This window comes from Quercus robur, chromosome 2 (genome assembly GCF_932294415.1).
Source record: "Quercus robur chromosome 2, dhQueRobu3.1, whole genome shotgun sequence".
Lineage (NCBI taxonomy): Eukaryota > Viridiplantae > Streptophyta > Magnoliopsida > Fagales > Fagaceae > Quercus > Quercus robur.
In genome coordinates, this window is record NC_065535.1 from 93901890 (window position 1) to 93921205 (window position 19316).

General features: G+C 32.9%; 4 protein-coding genes across 4 annotated transcripts; 2 read left to right on the forward strand and 2 right to left on the reverse strand.

The window, feature by feature from the left end:
• Window positions 1-523: 523 nt before the first annotated feature.
• LOC126715934 (ubiquitin-like domain-containing CTD phosphatase) lies at window positions 524-6120 on the forward strand. The gene is made up of 7 exons (XM_050416794.1): window positions 524-939; window positions 1559-1709; window positions 2295-2409; window positions 2489-2552; window positions 2876-3041; window positions 4838-5136; window positions 5874-6120. Exons 1-6 carry the CDS (start codon window positions 644-646, stop codon window positions 5081-5083), a joined length of 1038 nt encoding a protein of 345 aa, XP_050272751.1. The 5' UTR covers window positions 524-643; the 3' UTR covers window positions 5084-5136; window positions 5874-6120.
• Window positions 6121-7835: 1715 nt separating this feature from the next.
• On the forward strand, window positions 7836-9523 carry LOC126715935 (60S ribosomal protein L2, mitochondrial-like). The gene is made up of 2 exons (XM_050416795.1): window positions 7836-8031; window positions 8721-9523. Exons 1-2 carry the CDS (start codon window positions 7926-7928, stop codon window positions 9236-9238), a joined length of 624 nt encoding a protein of 207 aa, XP_050272752.1. The 5' UTR covers window positions 7836-7925; the 3' UTR covers window positions 9239-9523.
• A 1500-nt stretch (window positions 9524-11023) lies between these two features.
• Window positions 11024-12290, reverse strand: LOC126705601 (mitogen-activated protein kinase kinase kinase 20-like). The gene is made up of 3 exons (XM_050404690.1): window positions 11940-12290; window positions 11301-11893; window positions 11024-11222 (listed from the first exon to the last, which is right to left on the reverse strand). The coding sequence occupies exons 1-3, from the start codon at window positions 12288-12290 to the stop codon at window positions 11024-11026; spliced, it is 1143 nt and encodes a 380-aa protein (XP_050260647.1).
• Window positions 12291-15266: 2976 nt separating this feature from the next.
• LOC126705608 (mitogen-activated protein kinase kinase kinase 20-like) lies at window positions 15267-16286 on the reverse strand. The gene has a single exon (XM_050404702.1). It carries the CDS (start codon window positions 16284-16286, stop codon window positions 15267-15269), a length of 1020 nt encoding a protein of 339 aa, XP_050260659.1.
• Window positions 16287-19316: the final 3030 nt, after the last annotated feature.

Consider the following 19316-nt stretch of genomic DNA (forward strand, 5'->3'; position numbering starts at 1 on the left):
TATTTTATTTTAAATAGGGGTATTACACAATCAATGGTTTACCAGTAAAACAATATCACATAGTGTTTAAGTGTTACATTCAAAACTTTAAAAGTGTTTTATGTTGCCGTGGAAAATAGTCATTCTATTCATCTCCATGACTGATTTGACTGATATAAACAAAACAATGTTGTTTTTATTAGTTTTGCTCTCTAAATAGCCAAATTAATCACAAATATAATATATGAATGGTTATTTTGAAAACAAAATTAAAGTTAGTGAATCAAAATGAAAACAATCCTAGACAATATAATGTAAAATATACTTAGGGTATTCTCATTAATAGCTTGAAAAGTGCTTTTATGTTTAGAATCACCAAACATTCATGCCTTATCATTATTATTTTGATTGATAATAACATGGCCTATTTTAATCCCTAAGATTAAAATTTTTTTTTTTAATGATTTTTGTAAGGGGTAGCTTTAGTTGAGCGAGTGAATTTTGATAGAATATTTTGTACAAGACTATAGCTACGAGGCACAAAACCCACAAAACAAAACATAAAGACATAGAGGAGGTTTTTGTTTTTGTTTTGTTTTGAGAGTTAACAAGAAGGCTTTTTAGCAAACAACAAACAACCTAAGCTTAGCAAAAGTAGCAATCAATGGCAGCTTCTGCTTCTGCTTCTGCTTCGGCTTCGGCTTCGACAGCAACATCATCGTCAGTGTCCGAGGAAGAGCTGACGCTGACAGTGAAATGGAGTGGGAAGGAGTACAAGGTCCGAGTTTGTGCGGACGACTCAGTGGGCGAGTTGAAACGCCGAATCTGTGAGTTAACCACCGTGTTGCCCAAACGCCAAAAGCTTCTGTACCCAAAACTCATTGCCACAAGACTCGCTGATGACTCTGTTTTGCTCTCTCAACTCCCCCTCAAGTCCTCTCTCAAGATGACCATGATTGGGTAATTACATTTACATTTCACTACCTTGATTTCCAATCAATTTCAAATAGAATTTTTTTCTTATTGAATACAAAGAAGGGAAAGTGTTTGATAATGGGTTTCTTTTACTGGGTCTAGATGGTATTGTTTTTCTTGTAGCAATTGTGGGGGGGGTTGTTTGTCATTCGAATTGAGCAAGTTAGAGGCTCTTTGCTACCTGGGTTTCTTATTTTGGTTGGTTAAATAAATTGGTTTTATTTTATGGGCAAAGCTTAGGTACAGTTCCTTAGGTGCTATATCTTAGGTTCCCCAATTGAATTCAAACACAATGTTGTGTTTGTCCTTAGGAAAGATAAAGTGGGGTTTAGAAGCAACTGGTGCATAATATTGTGTTTTTGACACTATATTGGTGTAACATTTTTTAATTTTTCAAAATTTTTTTTGTTGATTTCCAGAACATTACTCCAAAATTACATTTAAGGTGCTATTAAAATTGAAAAATAAATTAAAGTAACGACATGTATAATTGTTATTGATGAGCCATTCAGTCAAGTGCTGACTGCTGAGATTTGCCATGTCGTTTGGATTTTTGAACAAAGTAATTACTTTGTATTGATTTTGAGTTCAACTGAATCTCCAGTACCATTGAAGATGATCTACTTGTGGAGCAAGGTGACTCTCCAGAGGTTATCGATGATTTCGATCTTGGGAATGAGGAAGCTGTTGAAGTTCAAATTAAAGATAAAGATGTGAATAAGCAAAAATTGAGGAGACGTATTGATCAATACAAGGTCAGTTATTTTATTTTTGTTCCCCTCTTCCTATAACAAATCTTGTTGCAGACACAAGTTACAGGCCTCTAATTGCCCATACATATGGGCATGGACACAAAAAGAAAATGGCCTGACTTGTGGCTTATAGATGGAGCTGCTAATAACTAGGCCTAAGGCCTATTGCTTAATGATTAGGGTTATTTTATGTGATTGGTTATTCTCTTTTCCTATTTGGCTTAGGAATATAATTCTTTTTCTAGGTTAGTAAAATTATTTCCTATTCCCACCAGGAGAGTTTGGAAATCTATTTAAGGATCCCAGGATTCAGATTTGTATTGCAATTTGGTCGATTAATAAAATTTCTCTTGGAAATTTCCAATTGTTTGGTATTTGATTCCTTTATTTTTATTTATTTTTTGTGGAATTGTCCTGCATCAGTAAGAGGATATTGTATTGTGTTGTAACAGACTGCAAGTTGCTTGTTGGTAGATGGTGACACTTTACATTGCATGCATATTTAAGCATAGTATGGTATTGAACAGACTGGCCTGCTTGTTGCTAACCTTGGTGATGATGTTAACTTTCTCATTTGTTGAATTGTAGATTGAACTTAAGAATCCATGTCGTGAAGGAAAAAAGCTGCTTGTTCTAGATATTGATTATACTCTATTTGATCACAGATCAACAGCTGAGAACCCACTTGAACTTATGAGGCCTTGTAAGTGGGCTGTTTGTTGCATGTTATAATTTTTTATGCATATTCAACTAAAAGTTAATTCTGATATTTTCTTGTACAGATCTACATGAGTTTCTTACAGCTGCTTATGCAGAGTATGATATCATGATATGGTCTGCAACGAGGTCAGATTTTCACTTTATGTCCCCCAGGCGCCCAAATTCTTTTATTAGTATAATGCCATGGAAAGAGCAAATCGTTCTCTTTTTAGTGTTTCTCATAACTGATTCAACAAGCTCTCACTAATTAAAGTATTTGATATCTGCAACTGTTTCTTTTGGCTCAAATGTTACAAGGCATTCCTACCAAACATGCCCATGTGTATGAGGCTTTTTAATGATGTTTTCAAGAATCCTAATGATTATTTAGGGGATTAATAGCATTAAATGATTGGCTTAGGTAATCAGATATGTGGAACTAAATGCTAGAATATATATCCTTTCTACAGCATCAAGTGGGTTGAACTAAAGATGGGACAGCTTGGGGTACTCAGCAATCCTAACTACAAAATCACAGCTCTTCTAGACCACTTAGCAATGATCACCGTGCAATCAGATTCTCGTGGTATCTTTGATTGCAAGCCACTAGGCTTGATTTGGGCTCAGTTCCCTGAGGTAAAACCATAATAGAATGTTTTAAATTATCTCCATATGCTTCTTTTTCTAAATCATTTAAAGGTTGCTTCCACTGTCATAAAATTGTATGATGAAAGAAAGATAAAGAGAATGAGAGAGCCTTCCACAAATATTGGCTGGCTCACACATACACACACTAATGCGCAAGTAACCCAACTCACTTAGCACTGCCCCTCAAACTGTAGCAAAGATATCCATCATGCTCAGCTTGTTCCAGAGATTTGAAAACGATTCTTAATGCTTTTGTGAAAAAATCCCTCAACTGACCACGGCTTGGATGTTGCAATTTGCTCTTCGTTACAAGTCTCACCCAAAATGATAATCACTTTCATTGTCTTTGGGTCTCTAGCAAATCTTGGGTATATTCATTACTCCTTTAGCATCACAAAATATCTTCATGGGTTTCTTATTGGAAAAGCACATCTTCTACAAGACAGATCTCACCTATTGTATGGGTCATTCCTGTTCTCCACTTCTACACTAGATCTTACCACCAAATTTTCTACTTTCTCCTCCCATTAACACAATTATCTCCTTCAAAAGTGCAGAAATCCTAAAATAGACCTCTCATCAAGATGATCAACCGTCCATACTCCTTTCTAGATTTGAACAGCCAACAAAATCAAGGTTATTGGAGGTTATGAACATGAAATACTTTCGAGAAGCTTCCATTATATACCCTAGAAAAGAAAAGAGATACAAGAAAAATATTATTGCTTTTGAGCTTGCATGATCTGGCTAACTACTCCAATATAAAGAATTGATGTTAGGTTGAGTCATGATTGAATAAAGAAACTTCTCCACAAACCTTCTATACCTTTCAGGATCCTCAAATACTTAACCCTCTCTACTAAATGTAGGAGGGGTATCCATTGGGCTTGGCATCCAACAAGACCTGCCTCAACAAGGAAGGTCAGTCACATACTTTGTGACAGAGAGATACACTTAGTTTTGTACCTTGCTACTTCAATGCCAAGAAAGTTCCTTTGTTACCTTAAATCCACGGGAAAATATCTACTCAGAACGGCCTTCTAGACCCTAGTACCCTACTACCATTGGCATTACTGCTAGTTATCACAACATTATTTCAAAGACAGCACTAACAAGACACATTTGGAGCTCTAATCACTTGGAGCTCTAATTAACAAAAACTGAATGATTGGACATTGTCCTCAATTCATACATGCTAGCCACTGGACTGACCCTATGAAACCAGAATCTAGCTAGGTGATGGTTTAGATACAATAAGGAACTAATGAACCGTTTTCATCTCTATAAATATCCTTAAATATTACCTGCATGCTTCCAGATAATCTTAATCCAATTGTAATGAAAAAACAAAGCAGCAACTCCCTCCATCTCATGTTTTTCCTCTATTCCATTTTGGGATCTCCCAAAACATGGTCATCTTTGATAGGTCAATGAACAAAATATTGGTAACTTTCCTATTTCATATTTTATTTTATTTAATAAGTCATGTATCCCTTTTTCACTAGTTCTATGTAATTTTAAATTAAGGAGGGTAGTTTTGGAAACTTATATCTTTTTATTTGAAAGTCAATTCATTAAATGATGATCCCTTAAAATGTTGGATGTTCTGAACGAGACCAACAATATGGGATGGAGGGAATACCTTCCAATTATATATAGAACAGAAAACTATTGCTCAAGTAGTTCCATTCCAAATTCTGAGTAGAGTATGTAAGTGTTGCTTTTTCTATGCTGTTTCCAAATATGACCTACTTGACAGGTTGGTAGTTTCTGTTTTGTTTCAGTTCTACAGTTCGAAAAACACTATCATGTTCGATGATTTGCGAAGAAATTTTGTGATGAACCCACAAAATGGTTTGATAATCAAGCCATTCAGGAAGGCTCATGCAAATCGGGACAATGATCAGGAGCTTGTGAAGCTTACCCAATACTTGCTAGCCATTGCAGAACTTGACGACTTGAGTACCCTTAATCATAATCATTGGGAGAGATTCACCGAGGATAATGTCAAAAGACCTAGGCACGCTTGATGGTCTTCAACAAGCTTTGAAGTTCCAAAACGTTGCTTATATCAACTTTTGAGGTACATATCATAGTTATATCAACTTTTGAGGTGCATATGTGCATACTTATATAAACTTTTGAGGTACTTATGTACATACATAAAATGTTAGCTGTCCTAAAGTTTTGGAACTAAGGATTTGTTGTTAATTTCTATCATTTGGGTTGTTCTGGTCAATATCTGCCAAACATTACCATTTTCAACTACCAAGTAGGAGTTGCCATGTTGGTAATGTGTAATAGTGATAAAATATTTTATAGCAAAAAATAGCTTCCAGTCTACAGAAATTGCAAATTAGAATTTTCTTTTTCTTTTGTTTCTTCCAACATGCAACTTATCAAACAAAAAAAAATGTAAGGTATATGTGACAGTTGATCTAATTTATAATATTATCAAATTGTGACACAGCATATCTGTGCAGAAGCTAATCTAATGCGTTGATGATATGTTTAGAAATAGTTATCTTATATTTAGATTCATTTTATATATGTACTATAACAGATAGTTTTACAATAATATTACTTTATTATTATTTTTTAATCTTCAAGTCTTTTTTCCCATTTTCTGTTCGGTTGGAATATTATCCTTGAGTTCTGAAATCTTGCACTACATTTTTAACCCTTCCTCTTTCTGTTTCTCTTGTGGTGTGCCTTTTGTTGTGGCTGGGGAAGCAAAAGTTTGTTAGCTTATATTCAAATTCATGTTATAATGCAGTGTGATTTGTCTACCCTTTCTAATAATATCTGCTTTCATTTCAGGGGTGCTAGTATTGGGTTCTGATACAGAATAGCTTTTTCGTGTTCCTCTGGTGGGCATGTGCTTAATGATTTCATTTCTGTCTCTAAAACAGTTAAAAGCATCTTCTATTTGTTCCTCTGATGGGAAGGAGTTAATTTTATTTTATGTGATAAAGAGTTTACTTGCGATGACTCATATGACATATGCTATGTTGTACATAATACTATTTGTATAATTTTGTTTTTCTAAGTTTGATCATTTGCATCAGGAGGGGACAGATTTATGGAGTTTAATTATATTAAAAACGGAAATGACTATTAGACACACAACGCACACACAAATCACTTTTTGCAAAAACTCACACAAATTACTTCGTGCAAAAAATGATTTGTGTGTACATTATTTGCATTAAGTGGTGTGTACTAAACGGTAAACACCACTATTGCCTTATTTTGTTATAGACGTAATTCCAAGGGCTCTCACATTTTGATTCATATTTGGACAAAGTTTAGCTTTAAAATTGGTTGTAGTTTAAAGTTACAACCTTACTTAATATCATTAATATTACTATATATTATGGAAATCTAACAATTGGATTACACGTTCTTTATGCTCTTAATACATATGTTAAATTTTGTATCAATCAGATATTATTTACTATATAATCTATAAGATTATATTTTATGGATAATTTTAAATTACAAAAACTTACAATTCAAATAATTTATAGATGATATAGTTATTGATTTTTAATTTTCTAGAAATTTTACAAGTTTAGAGGATATAAGAAAAAAATGTAATTCAATGGTGGATTTGTCAAAATTCATTTTCAATAAAAAAAATATTGAGAAAGATAGTAGTTTTAAGTTACAATTAATTTTGTAGTTAAATTTTGTCCTTCATATTTTTTTACGTGATGTTAAACCAAATTCTGCCCTGGATTACCTATTTGGTGTGTGAATATATAAGTACTTTATAAGGGAACACATATAAAAAGTGAATTATATAAACAAAAATTAAATCCAAGAGTCTCATAGATCAAGTGGTGTGGCAAATGAGCTAGGGTTCAAATGCCCTCTCTCCATTGTATTACCAATAAATAAATAAATTAATCAATGTTGTATATACTATATAGTATATACACAAAGCTTCCATTTTTAAGGAGTTTAAAAAAGGTGATTGATAGACAATCTTATTTCCAATTATTTTTTAAGAGCCAAATTACATAAATAATAATATGAAAAATTAAAAGATACATCCCTCCAATGAGAATGTATTTTATGGGATATCTCTCTTATAATGTGTGAAATGCCATATGTGCAGAATCCACATATATTTTGAGAAGAAAGTTTTATAAGACTGACTCATAAGACAATTTTTGTAGTCTTAAATTTATACATAAAATGCGTATTAAGAATATAAAAAATATGAAATCTAACAATTAGATTTTCAAAATATATAGTCATATTAATATTTTTAATGAGAGATAAGTTTATAGCCAAATTTTGTCTGTACAAATTTAGTTATTCATGCAATATGGGCTTTGCACATTGGCTGCCATGGGCTCGAATTGAAAAAAAAAAGAAAAAAAAGTCCCATCTATCAAAAATATATAGTTTATATAAAAATAAAATGATATAATAAATAATTATTATTAAGGAACAAAATTATCAAATTTAATATCTAAAAAATAAAACAAAGAAAAAATATAGGTTAAAATGTAAAACTTTTATTCAATTAAGAGTTTTTCATTAATTTTTGTTATATATTGTGGTTAATTTTTTTATTAAAAAATTTAATTAATTATTGAAAAATATTTTTTAGATTTTTTTTATAAAATTTTTTAATAAAAATTGACAAAAATTTCTTAATTGAATAAATCTGAAAATTAGAGATCTAAAATAAATACTCCTCCTATACCGGTGAAATCACTGAAATAGATGAGTTATGCATTTTAACTAAAAATATATATTATGTCAAAATTGAATACTTTCTTTATTTAGTTTTCTCAAGATCCAAACATATACTCTACTTCACAGTCTCTTCCTCAGCGATCCGAATAGGTTATATCAATGGCTCTTCGGCGAGCTTCATCGACTTTCTTCAACAAACTCGTTCACTCTACGACACGCCAATCTGTCCACAACAACGTTGCTCCTCATCGCAATTTCTCCTCCGGTACTTTTCTTATTTCACAACTCTCTCTTTTTTACCCTCTGTTTGGTTTCCGAGAAAACCGTCGGAAAATTAGTTTTTTTTTTTTTTTTCCTCTTCTTCTTATTAGTATTTGGTTGCTGAGAAAACTGAGGGGGAAAATAGAAATGAATTACCTAGCTCAATGGAAACTGAAAATGAAGGAAATGAAAAAATTATAAGCGTAGTTTGTGTTTGGTTGCTGAGAAAACTGTGGGAGAGAATGGAAACTGAAAAATCTAATCTTTTTTTTTTGGGGTCAAATTTACTGTTTTGTTGCAAAGAAAAAGAAGGGAATGGAAAAAAGAATGAAACTTTTTTTTTTTTTGAATTTCTGAATCTGTGATGAACTTTTATTTACTTCGCCCTAATTGCTGTATTAATCTCATTTTTTTTGGGGGGGGGGGGGGGTTGAATCTAAGTTTCTGTTTGATTGCTGTGAAAATCGAAAATAAAATTTGAAACTTCAATATTATTGTTGTTCTGGTTCTTGGGAAATTGAAGCTCTACTTAACTAAGTCAAAGAGAAAAAAGAATAAGAATTCAACCCAAGTAGCCTTACATGTTGTGTTAGGTTTCTATATGAGTGCATTGCTTTATTATCAGGAAAGTAACTAATCAGAATACAAAAATATTGAACAAAATCTTATTTTTCTTTGTTTCACTTTTCATAGATTTAGTTGGAAGTGGTACTCATAGTTTGCGTGAGAGCATGATGAACCAGATGCTTCATCTTGATATAAATTCACAAATTGGGAGTTGTATGCCGCTTGCGGCTATGCGTATTGGAACAATGATCCACAACATTGAGGTCAACCCGGGTCAAGGTGGCAAGCTAGTTCGAGCTGCGGGAACCTGCGCAAAGATCTTGAAAGAGCCGACGTCTAGATACTGTTTAATTAAACTGCCTTCAGGTGCTGAGAAGTTGATTGATTCTCGGTGTCGGGCCACAATTGGTATGGTGTCAAACCCAAGTCATGGGGCTCGAAAGCTCAGGAAGGCTGGGCAGAGCCGGTGGTTGGGTCGAAGACCAGTAGTTAGAGGAGTGGCTATGAATCCGGTTGATCATCCTCATGGTGGAGGTGAGGGTCGAAGCAAGAGTAGTGGGAATCATGGAAGGTGTTCTCTTACTCCTTGGGGCAAGCCATGTAAGTCTGGGTACAAGACTGGACCCTTGAAGCGCAGAAAGTAGTGTCAAAACATTTTCTTTGTTTTGATACCCTACAATGGAATCTAGTTTTTCTTTTCATGCTTCACAGATGCGATTAATATTTGCACACACTCTGACCAATTAGACTGTTTTAGGAAATGTTTAAATTTCCTTTCAAGTGAAGTCTGTTTGTGGATTTAGTTGCTTATTGTTCAATTTTGATGGTTTTTTAGATGAATGTCATCGCCTTGCCATAAGAATTTGAAGTCTATTCTGTTATCTAAAACAATTGAATGAGTTTTGCATTGCTATAATTTCTATTGGCCATTTGTGTTCTTAATCTGATCATAGACCATGTATATGTTTATACTTTCTATTAACTCCTCTCTCTCTCTCTCCCCATTTGTGTCTGTATTCTGCACCAATACTGGCATAATCAAAACGTTCAAGGTAGGGTATCAATGAAAAAAAATACGTTTTTAGATAAGCAGGGTAGATTGTCTTCCCTGCTTCTATTTTTGAAATGTAAAGGCTGCAAATTCATTTTCATGTAAGCTACCTTACCATATCTTCATTGATGCATAATTTTGCAATTGAAGTATACTTTCCTCCTCATAGACCTGTCATTCACTTCTAATTGCAAATTGCTAATGGCTGCTAGGTTTCTAGCCAAGGGTAATTCGTCTAGAAAAGTATCAAGTACACACAAAAAGTAAAGGCTTACCTCTAGTGATATGGCTTTGCTATTTGTAGTAAAAATGATTGTGGAATTAGGTGTACTTTATGATTATGGAAAAATTGAAGGTTTCTAGCTAAGGGCATCTCTGGGTTTACAAACCCCCTTAATGCTTTGATCTGGTCTTGCTTTAGTGTTACAAGTTGCTGGGAAGGTATCAATAATATTTTTCACTTCTTCCTTTTCCATGCCCATGTTTTATTAGAAAGCCAACATCATTTTTTTCATTTCGGATACATGAACATTTTTGACAGTGTCTCCTCTCATTTCCCATGGTTAAATTTAACAGGTTAAATGTCATATTATATCACCTCCTTTCAAAGTATCAACTAGTGTACTTTTGCATTAAGCATTTCAAAAACTTTTTCTTGTTTCACAATTGGTATTTTCAACAATCAATCAACACGAAGAAGAAAGGCAACTGCAATAGGGGGTGGTCATCAGCCTTCCCCAAAACCATGCCAAATTGGTAGATTCAAAAGAGAGAAGGGCACACATTATTATTTAATTTTCATTCGGGTGGAGGAAATTAAGTAATTTGGAAGTAGTAGCTTTATCTGAAAGAGATACAAAACATTTGCAATAATGTAATAGCTTAAGAATTAATTAATTATCACAGACAAGATATTTAAAGCCAAGATTGAGGAGGTATTGGGTTTTCTCCAATGTCATATTTCTAAAAGAAGGGATGCATAATATTTAATTCTACCAAGGATCTGATAGATGAATAAACAGTCTATTCCTCATTTTTACTTGAGGTTTCTAACAATAGGACATCCAGATGGAAGTATTTTAGTAAAACCTGACATGCAAATGTTATTATACCTGAATCAACAATTCTCTTAATGCTAAAGAGTACTCTATAATTTGCTTTTCTACTCTTACCGGTGACAAAACAAGTTATGGATTAAAAGCCTAACAAAACTTAGAATGCCTAGTATAAATCCAAGTAAAGTAATCCAAGAAATTAAAGCTAAAATCCAAGATCCCATTAAAAAAAAAAATCTGAAATCCAAGATAATGCTAAAACCAATGTAGCACATATCCAAACTCATAATATATACCTAGAAGGCTAGAACCTTTCTTAGTCTTCATTTCAACTCATTGATGTTGTTAAACTCATCCATTGGAAGACGATTGACAGGATTTGGAATTATACTCATGAGATCAATGAGATTGATATTCAGATATTTCTTCTTAGAACATACTGATTCGACCCCATAAGCGGGCGCACCACCCCATAGCTTAAAGTTGCCAGAGTAATGCTTAACCTCTGGATCACTGCTTACCCTGCAATTGAGAAGAAACAGTTTGCACATTGCTGTCCATAGGCCACACTATCATTTTCCATAACCCCATCCAAGTTGCCAGTTACCATAACACTGGGCATGCCCAGGCAGCACTGAAGGAAAAGCAGAAAATCCAGGAGGAGGAAGCAAAGTTTCTGAGGAAGACAGTCTCCTTGAAATTGATGAAGAACAACCAATAAGGCGGATTTTTGTAGATGTCAAACATTCAGTTTCACTGATAAAAGGATGGTTCAGTAGCATCTCAGCAGTCCACCTCTTTCTGGGATCTCTTACAAAACACTTCCTCAAGAAATCTTTCCCAAGTTCTGACATAGTTTCGGGTATTTTGGGTGGCTCCTTTCCAAAAACAATTTGAAACATTAAGTCTTCTAGACCTTTACAATTCCATACATGCTTTCCAGTAATCATCTCAATGACTGTACATCCCAAAGACCATATATCCAGAGGAGCTTCAATTTCACCTAATGCAACAGATTCTGGAGACATATATATAGGAGTTCCCCGAAAGCAAAACTTTCTATTCACAAAACCATACTCCTCTCTCGTAATTTTCGATATTCCAAAATCAGCAATCTTAACAGCATTGCCTCTACCAGCTTTGGAACGAAAAACAAGAATATTTGCTGGCTTCAGGTCGCAATGTACGTAACCCTTTTCATGAATGCAGCGAAGCCCTTTAACAATCATCCGAGTATACCTTTGCACATCGTATTCCACTAATTTTCCTCCAGTTTTCTTGATTAAAATCTTCAAGGGTGCCTCCTGACGCATACTCTAGCTGCAAGTTATAGAACCCTACGCCACTTTCAATAGTCAAATCGTTTCCAAAATAATGAACAATCTCAGGGCAGTCAGCCAAGTCTTGCAAGATTTTGGCCTCCTTTTGAAGCGATATAGAGTTTTGAAAAACCGCTGACTTGATAGCTATCAGGCCAGAAAAAGGAGAGGAGAAAGCGGAACCGACTCGGTTTGCAATTGCTAAATACACAGTTCCGTAGGATCCTTTTCCAAGAACTTGAACTTTTGACCACTTCATGTCATGTGCCATATTGAATTGATAAAGAAAATTGTGAATGAAGTATGAGGTATGAAGTATTTGTGATGCACGAACACAATGAAACTCTTTTTTTTTTCTTTGAAGTAATTGTGAGGTTATTGAGGATTGATTTTTTTTTTTTTTTTTTAGAAAGTTTCAATTTATGGTGTCCGCTCCTGATAATAGTTCTTTATCATCAGACCAAAACACCAATCAATTTTTGGTGTAGGCGGGGATTGAACTTCAGGATTGATTTATCTTGAAAGAGCTTTTTGTTAATATATAAGTTTGTGAGGTCGGTCAAGATGACCAACTGGCCTTCAGACTATAAGATAGAAGGTAATTTTCTTTTGAAAGTTTATTTTTTCCTGTTTTTTTTTTAGAAGTTTTTATGGAACCTCACTATACAAAATACAAAATATTACAGAAATAATATTAAAAACAAAAGTAATTACGAAGATAAATTCATGTAAAAGATACCTTGAGACATGAGGATGAAGAATTTGTAGAAATAAAAGAAATCGCATAGAGAGTGTATATATATATATTATAGTGGGTCAGTTTGGTTTAAAGTTCTCTAGTTGCTTAATAGTAGTTGGTTTAAAAGTTTTCTAGGTTGCTGAATTATATAGTTAGTTTAAAACTCTTCAGTTATAGTAGTCATTTAAAACTCTCCTTTGGCATAATAAATAAATAAAAAGTGATGTGAAAAATTGTGAGGCTAATAAAGTTTATGTGGTAAAATATTAAAAAATCAATTAATAGTTAAATGTCTTTTGTTATTATAGATTGTATAGATATTAGGCTATGCGGATGACTCTTTTAACATAAAAATTCATACAATCCGCATAAAAACCTTGCCCTTCTAAAAATTGTAAAGGAGTTGTAAATAAAATCAAAATTTAAAATTTAATTTGAATTTTGCAATCTAAACAAAGGACTTTAAAAATAAATAAATGTAATATAGAAGGTCAAATAAATAATATTTAATTTTTATTTAAATAGTAAAAAAATGCCAAATAAAATTTATGCCCTTAGGCCTTTATTTTTATTGAAACAGCCATGACCGTACAATCTCGATATGTCTTAATGAACTGGATTGGGTTCTAAATGTTTTTTAAAGCTTAACTCTGACTTAAGTTGACAAAATTTCAGCCCAAATATCTTGATCCAACCATATTAGTATTTAAGAAAAACATATGTAATTTAGATTTTGGGATTTAGTTTAAATTTTTTGGTTTAATTAATTAATTTTTTATTTTTTATTTTTTTTTTCTGGATTGATACTTAATTGTGATGAAATTGGAAAATTATGCCTATTGTAAAAATTATAATAAAATTTAAATATATAATAATGGGTTTAAAGAATTGAATGAAAACTTTTTTTTTAAAAATTATTTTATGTTATAACTGACAAAATAGCCTAACCCAAATTAATTTCAAAAGATGATTGTGGCGTGGTTGCATATTTTACCTTTTGCTAATGTGTGAGTAAGGATGATAGGAAGTAATTAATATAGAGGAACTGCATGAACTCCATTATTATTCAGATCTCATATTTTTTACCAGAAAAACGAAGAAGCAAGTGAAAGGCAGAGATCAATACTAATAAGGAGAGAGATAAGTTGTCTTCTTATTCTCAAAGGTCAACCTAGCTAGCTCCCTTGTTTTTTCTAATAAACGTATGTTTTCTATTCATGAAATTGGAGGAAGTGAGGTGCTTTGTTTGATGAGTACGTAGCTAATGATTGCTTGCTGGGAAGTTGTGTAATATAATCTCTAATGTTTCTTCAATGTTCTACATTTTGGTTTGCTTTGTTGTTGCCTGTTGGCTATGATGTCTAATCTCTTGTCTTTGCTTTGTGTACAAGTTGCCTTGGTGCTTTTATGGGTTATCATTTGTCAATATGGTAGTTCTTGTTGTACAGAGATACTCTTCAAGGAAAAGACTTTACATCTCCATCAGAAAGTTCTCTATGGTAGAACTTTACATCTTCAAGGAAAAACTTTTTCTTGTTATCACAATTGGTATTTTCAACAATTAATCAACACGAAGAAGAAAGGCAACTGCAATAGGGGGTGGTTATCAGCCTTCCCCAAAACCATGCCAAATTGGTAGATTCAAAAGAGAGAAGGGCACACATTATTATTTAATTTTCATTCAGGTGGAGGAAATTAAGTAATTTGGAAACGGTAGCTTTATCTGAAAGAGACACAAAACACTTGCGATAATGTAATAGCTTAAGAATTAGTTAATTATCACAGACAAGAGTAAAGCCAAGACTGAGGAGGTATTGGGTTTTCGCCAATGTCATATTTCTAAAAGAAGGATGCATAATATCTGATTCTACCAAGGATCTGATAGATGAATAAACAGTCTATTCCTCATTTTTACTTGAGGTTTCTAACAATAGGACACCCAGATGGAAGTATTTTAGTAAAACCAGACGTGCAAATGTTATTATACCTGAATCAACAATTCTTCTAATGCTAAAGAGTACTCTATAATTTGCCTTTCTACTCTTACTGGTGACATAACAAGTTATGGATTAAAAGCCTAACAAAACTTTGAATGCCTAGTATAAGCCAAGTAAGGTAATCCAAGAAATTAAAGCTAAAATCCAAGATCCCATTAAAAAAAAAAAAATCTGAAATCCGAGATAATGCTAACCAACGTAACAAATATCCAAACTCATAACATATACCTAGAAGGCTAGAACGTTTCTATCTTATATTAGTCTTCATTTCAACTCATTGATGTTGTTAAACTCATCCATTGGAATACGATTCACAGGATTTGTAATGATACCCCATGAGATCAACGAGATTAATATTCAAATATTTCTTTTTGGAACGTCCTGATTCGACCCCATAAGCGGGCCCACCACCCCATAGCTTAAAGTTGCCTGAGTAATGCTTAACCTCTGGATCACTGCTTACCCTGCAATTGAGAAGAAACAGTTTGCAGATTGCTGTCCATAGGCCACACTATCGTTTTCCATAAACCCATCCAAGTTGCCAGTTACCATAATACTGGGCATGCCCAGGCAGCACTGAAGGAAAAGCAGAAAATCCAGGAGGAGGAAGCAAAGTTTCTGAGGAAGACAGTCTCCTTGAAATTGATGAAGAACAACCAATAAGGCTGATTTTTGTAGATTTCAAACATTCAGTTTCACTGATAAAAGGATGGTTCAGTAGCATCTCAGCAGTCCACCTCTTTCTGGGATCTCTTACAAAACACTTCCTCAAGAAATCTTTCCCATGTTCTGACATAGTTTCGGGTATTTTGGGTGGCTCCTTTCCAAAAGCAATTTGAAACATTAGGTCTTCTAGACCTGTACAATTCCATACATGCTTTCCAGTAATCATCTCAATGACTGTACATCCCAAAGACCATATATCCAAAGGAGCTTCAATTTCACCTAATGCAACAGATTCTGGGGACATATATATAGGAGTTCCCCGAAAGCAAAACTTTCTCTTCACAAAACCGTACTCCTCTCTCGTAATTTTCGATATTCCAAAATCAGCAATCTTAACAGCATTGCCTCTACCAGCTTTGGAACAAAAAACAAGAATATTTGCTGGCTTCAGGTCGCAATGTACGTAACCTTTTTCATGAATGCAGCGAAGCCCTTTAACAATCATCCGAGTATACCTTTGCACATCATATTCCACTAATTTTCCTCCAGTTTTCTTGATTAAATCTTCAAGGGTGCCTCCTGACGCATACTCTAGCTGCAAGTTATAGAACCCTACGCCACTTTCAATAGTCAAATCGCTTCCAAAACAATGAACAATCTCAGGGCAGTCTACCAAGTCTTGCAAGATTTGGGCCTCCTTTTGAAGCGATAAAGAGTTTTGAAAAACCGCTGACTTGATAGCTATCAGGCCAGAAAAAGGAGAGGAGAAAGCGGAACCGACTCGGTTTGCAATTGCTAAATACACAGTTCCGTAGGATCCTTTTCCAAGAACTTGAACTTTTGACCACTTCATGTCATGTGCCATATTGAATTGATAAAGAAAATTGTGAATGAAGGAAGGGGCTTCTGTTTTTCTTTGAAAGTATGAGGTATGAAGTATTTGTGATGCACGAACACAATGAAACTCTTTTTTTTGTTTTTCTTTGAAGTAATTGTAAGGTTATTGAGGGTTGATTTATCTTGAAAGAGTTTTTTGTTAATATATAAGTTTGTGAGGTCGGTCAAGATACCGTTTGGCCTTTGGATTTTAAGATAAAAGGTAATTTTCTTTTAAAAGTTTTTTTTTTTAGAAGTTTATATGGAACCTCACTATACTTATAGTCAACTTATTTAAATTAATTGCTAACCAATGAAGCAGATAGTTAGCAAATGTTAATAATTAAAAAAAAAAAAAAACACAAATACGAAATATTACAGAAATAATAGTAAAAACAAAAGTAATTATGAAGATAAATTAAAGTAAAAGATACCTTGACACTTGAGGATGAAGAACTTGTAGAAACAAAAGAAAACGCATAGAGAGTGTATATATATTATAGTAGGTCAGTTTGGTTGAAGTTCCCCAAGTTGCTGAATGGTATAGTTTGTTTATCTTTTAAAAGGTTTTCTAGATTGCTACGGTTTAAAACTCTTCGGTCATAGTAGTCATTTAAAACTCTCATTTGACATAATAAATAAATAAAAGTTAATGTGGAAAATTGTGAGACTAAAAAAGCTATTTATATTACAAAATATTAAAAAGTCAATTAATAGTCAAACGTCTTTTACTATTATAGATTATATATATATATAGATATTAGGTTATGTGGACGGCTTTTTTAACATAAAAATCACACAATTCAAGTTGCATAAAAACTTTGCCCTTCTAAAAAATTGTAAAGGAGTTGTAAATAAAACCCAAATATAAAAAATTAATTTATATTTTGCAGTCTAAGCAAAGAACGACTTTTAAACAAAATAAATGTAATCTAGAAGGTGAAATAAATAATATTTAATTTTGATTTAAATGGTAAAAAAAAGCCGAATAAAATTTATGGCCTTAGGCCTTTATTTGTATTGAAACAGCCATGACCGTACAATTCCGATATGTCTTGATGAACTGGATTGGGTTCTAATTTTTTTTAAAGCTTAACTCTGACTTAAGTTGACAAAATTTCAGCCCAAATATTTTGATCCAACCGTATTAGTTTTTTTTATTTATTTATTTATTATTTTTTAATATATATATATATATAATTCAGATTTTGGGATTTAGTTTAAATTTTTGGGTAAATTTAATTATTTTTATTTTTGAGAAGATTGATACTTAATAGTGATGAAATTGGAATGTTATGCTCAATTGTATAAATTATAATAAAATTTATTTATTTATATAATAATGGGTGTAAAGAATTAAATGAAAACTTTTTTTTATTTAATTATCTATCTTTCTATCTATCTATCTATATATATAAAACTGAAGCCTCTAAGTTCTCACAATTTTTCATGTCATCACAATATTTAAATAAAATTATCATTTTATTCAAATAATATTATTTTTGTTTAGTCCAAACTCAACAAGAAGTGGAATTCTATCTCTCTAGCAAGTCCAACTTAAACTCAAATTCATCATTATCATTTAAAAAAAAAAAAATTTTTTGTTTAATTCAAACTTAATAAGGAGTGAAACTCTATCTCTCAAACAATTTTATTGACATGGTCAATCACTTGTTAGATAAATTTTTTTCATTAAATGCCAAATAAATTTCTTTTTCATCAAAAAAGAAAAAAAATATTTGGCATTTAATGAAAACAATTTATCTAACAAGTGATTTACACACGTGAAAAGGAACTAAACTATGAATACATGTACTCCTGTGTCTCTACCTAATCTAACCAAGAAAAACAAGGATCCTTATTCTACTAGAACAGGTATAATAATGGTAGTATATAATATGGGCTATAGTTCCTGACTGAGTCAATAGTGTTTTGAAAGAAACCCTAATCTATATTCTCTCTCCCTCTCTCTCTCTCTCTCTCTCTCTCTCTCTATATATATATATATATATATATGTTAAGGACATATTTTTATGTAATTGACATATCTTTTGATAAAACACACTTTACTTGTATTTGGATAAATCTAAGAAGGTTCAAGATGATCATTACAAGTGGTTAAATTGAAGACATGAAGATTACTCAAGAATTGCTCAAGAAAAGTGTAATCTACAGGTCTCGATACCTCCTCGACAGAAGCTCGATCTGTCAAGATTCATTAAAGCTCGACACATGTCTCAATCTATCGAGCTTACGGGATTTAGACTATAGCCAACAACGTTTTTATTTTAAAAGGCTATTTGTTTATGGGTTTGTATAATCCTTATAGGACTAGGAAAACCCAAGGTTTGTGGGTTTGTAAAATCCTTCTTGAATTAGGAAAGCCCAAGATTTGTGTAAACCTATTTGGAATAGGAGAGCCCATTAAGCTCTTATTTAAAGGAGGTGGAAAAAGAAAAACCTAACCTTAGAGAGTTTTATAAGGTTTTCTTTTTGAAAACCCTAGCCTCCTTCTACAGAAAAAAGAGTTCTTACTGTGTTTCTTGTATGCCTTTGAGTTCTGTAACCAAGTAAAGTCTCTTGCACCAACATTGAAGATCTTATTGGTGTTTTTATGTGAAGCTGCTGCAAATCAACTACAACAATCAAAGGATTGCTGTGGAGTTAGTCACGTACTGAGATTCGTATATCATTGATTAGTTACGTACTGGGAGCCGTGCATTGAAAGGAGAGATCGTCACTACATCACAAGTCCAATTAAGTATTGGGGTAAGGGTTCAACTGTAAGTTGGTATTAGGTACTGTAAGAATTGAAATTGGATTGGACCTAAAATAGGATTGGGTTTTAGCCCAAGAAGCCCAAATAATAAATTTGTAGAGCGTGGATGAAAGAACTAGACCCACTCAAGAAGAAAAACAATAAGATTTGCTAATTTAAGGCTATTAACACAAGTAAGATGAGAAAATCTGTCCTCGGAATATCTTGAGGAGCTTATAATATATTGTTTGGTTTTATCAA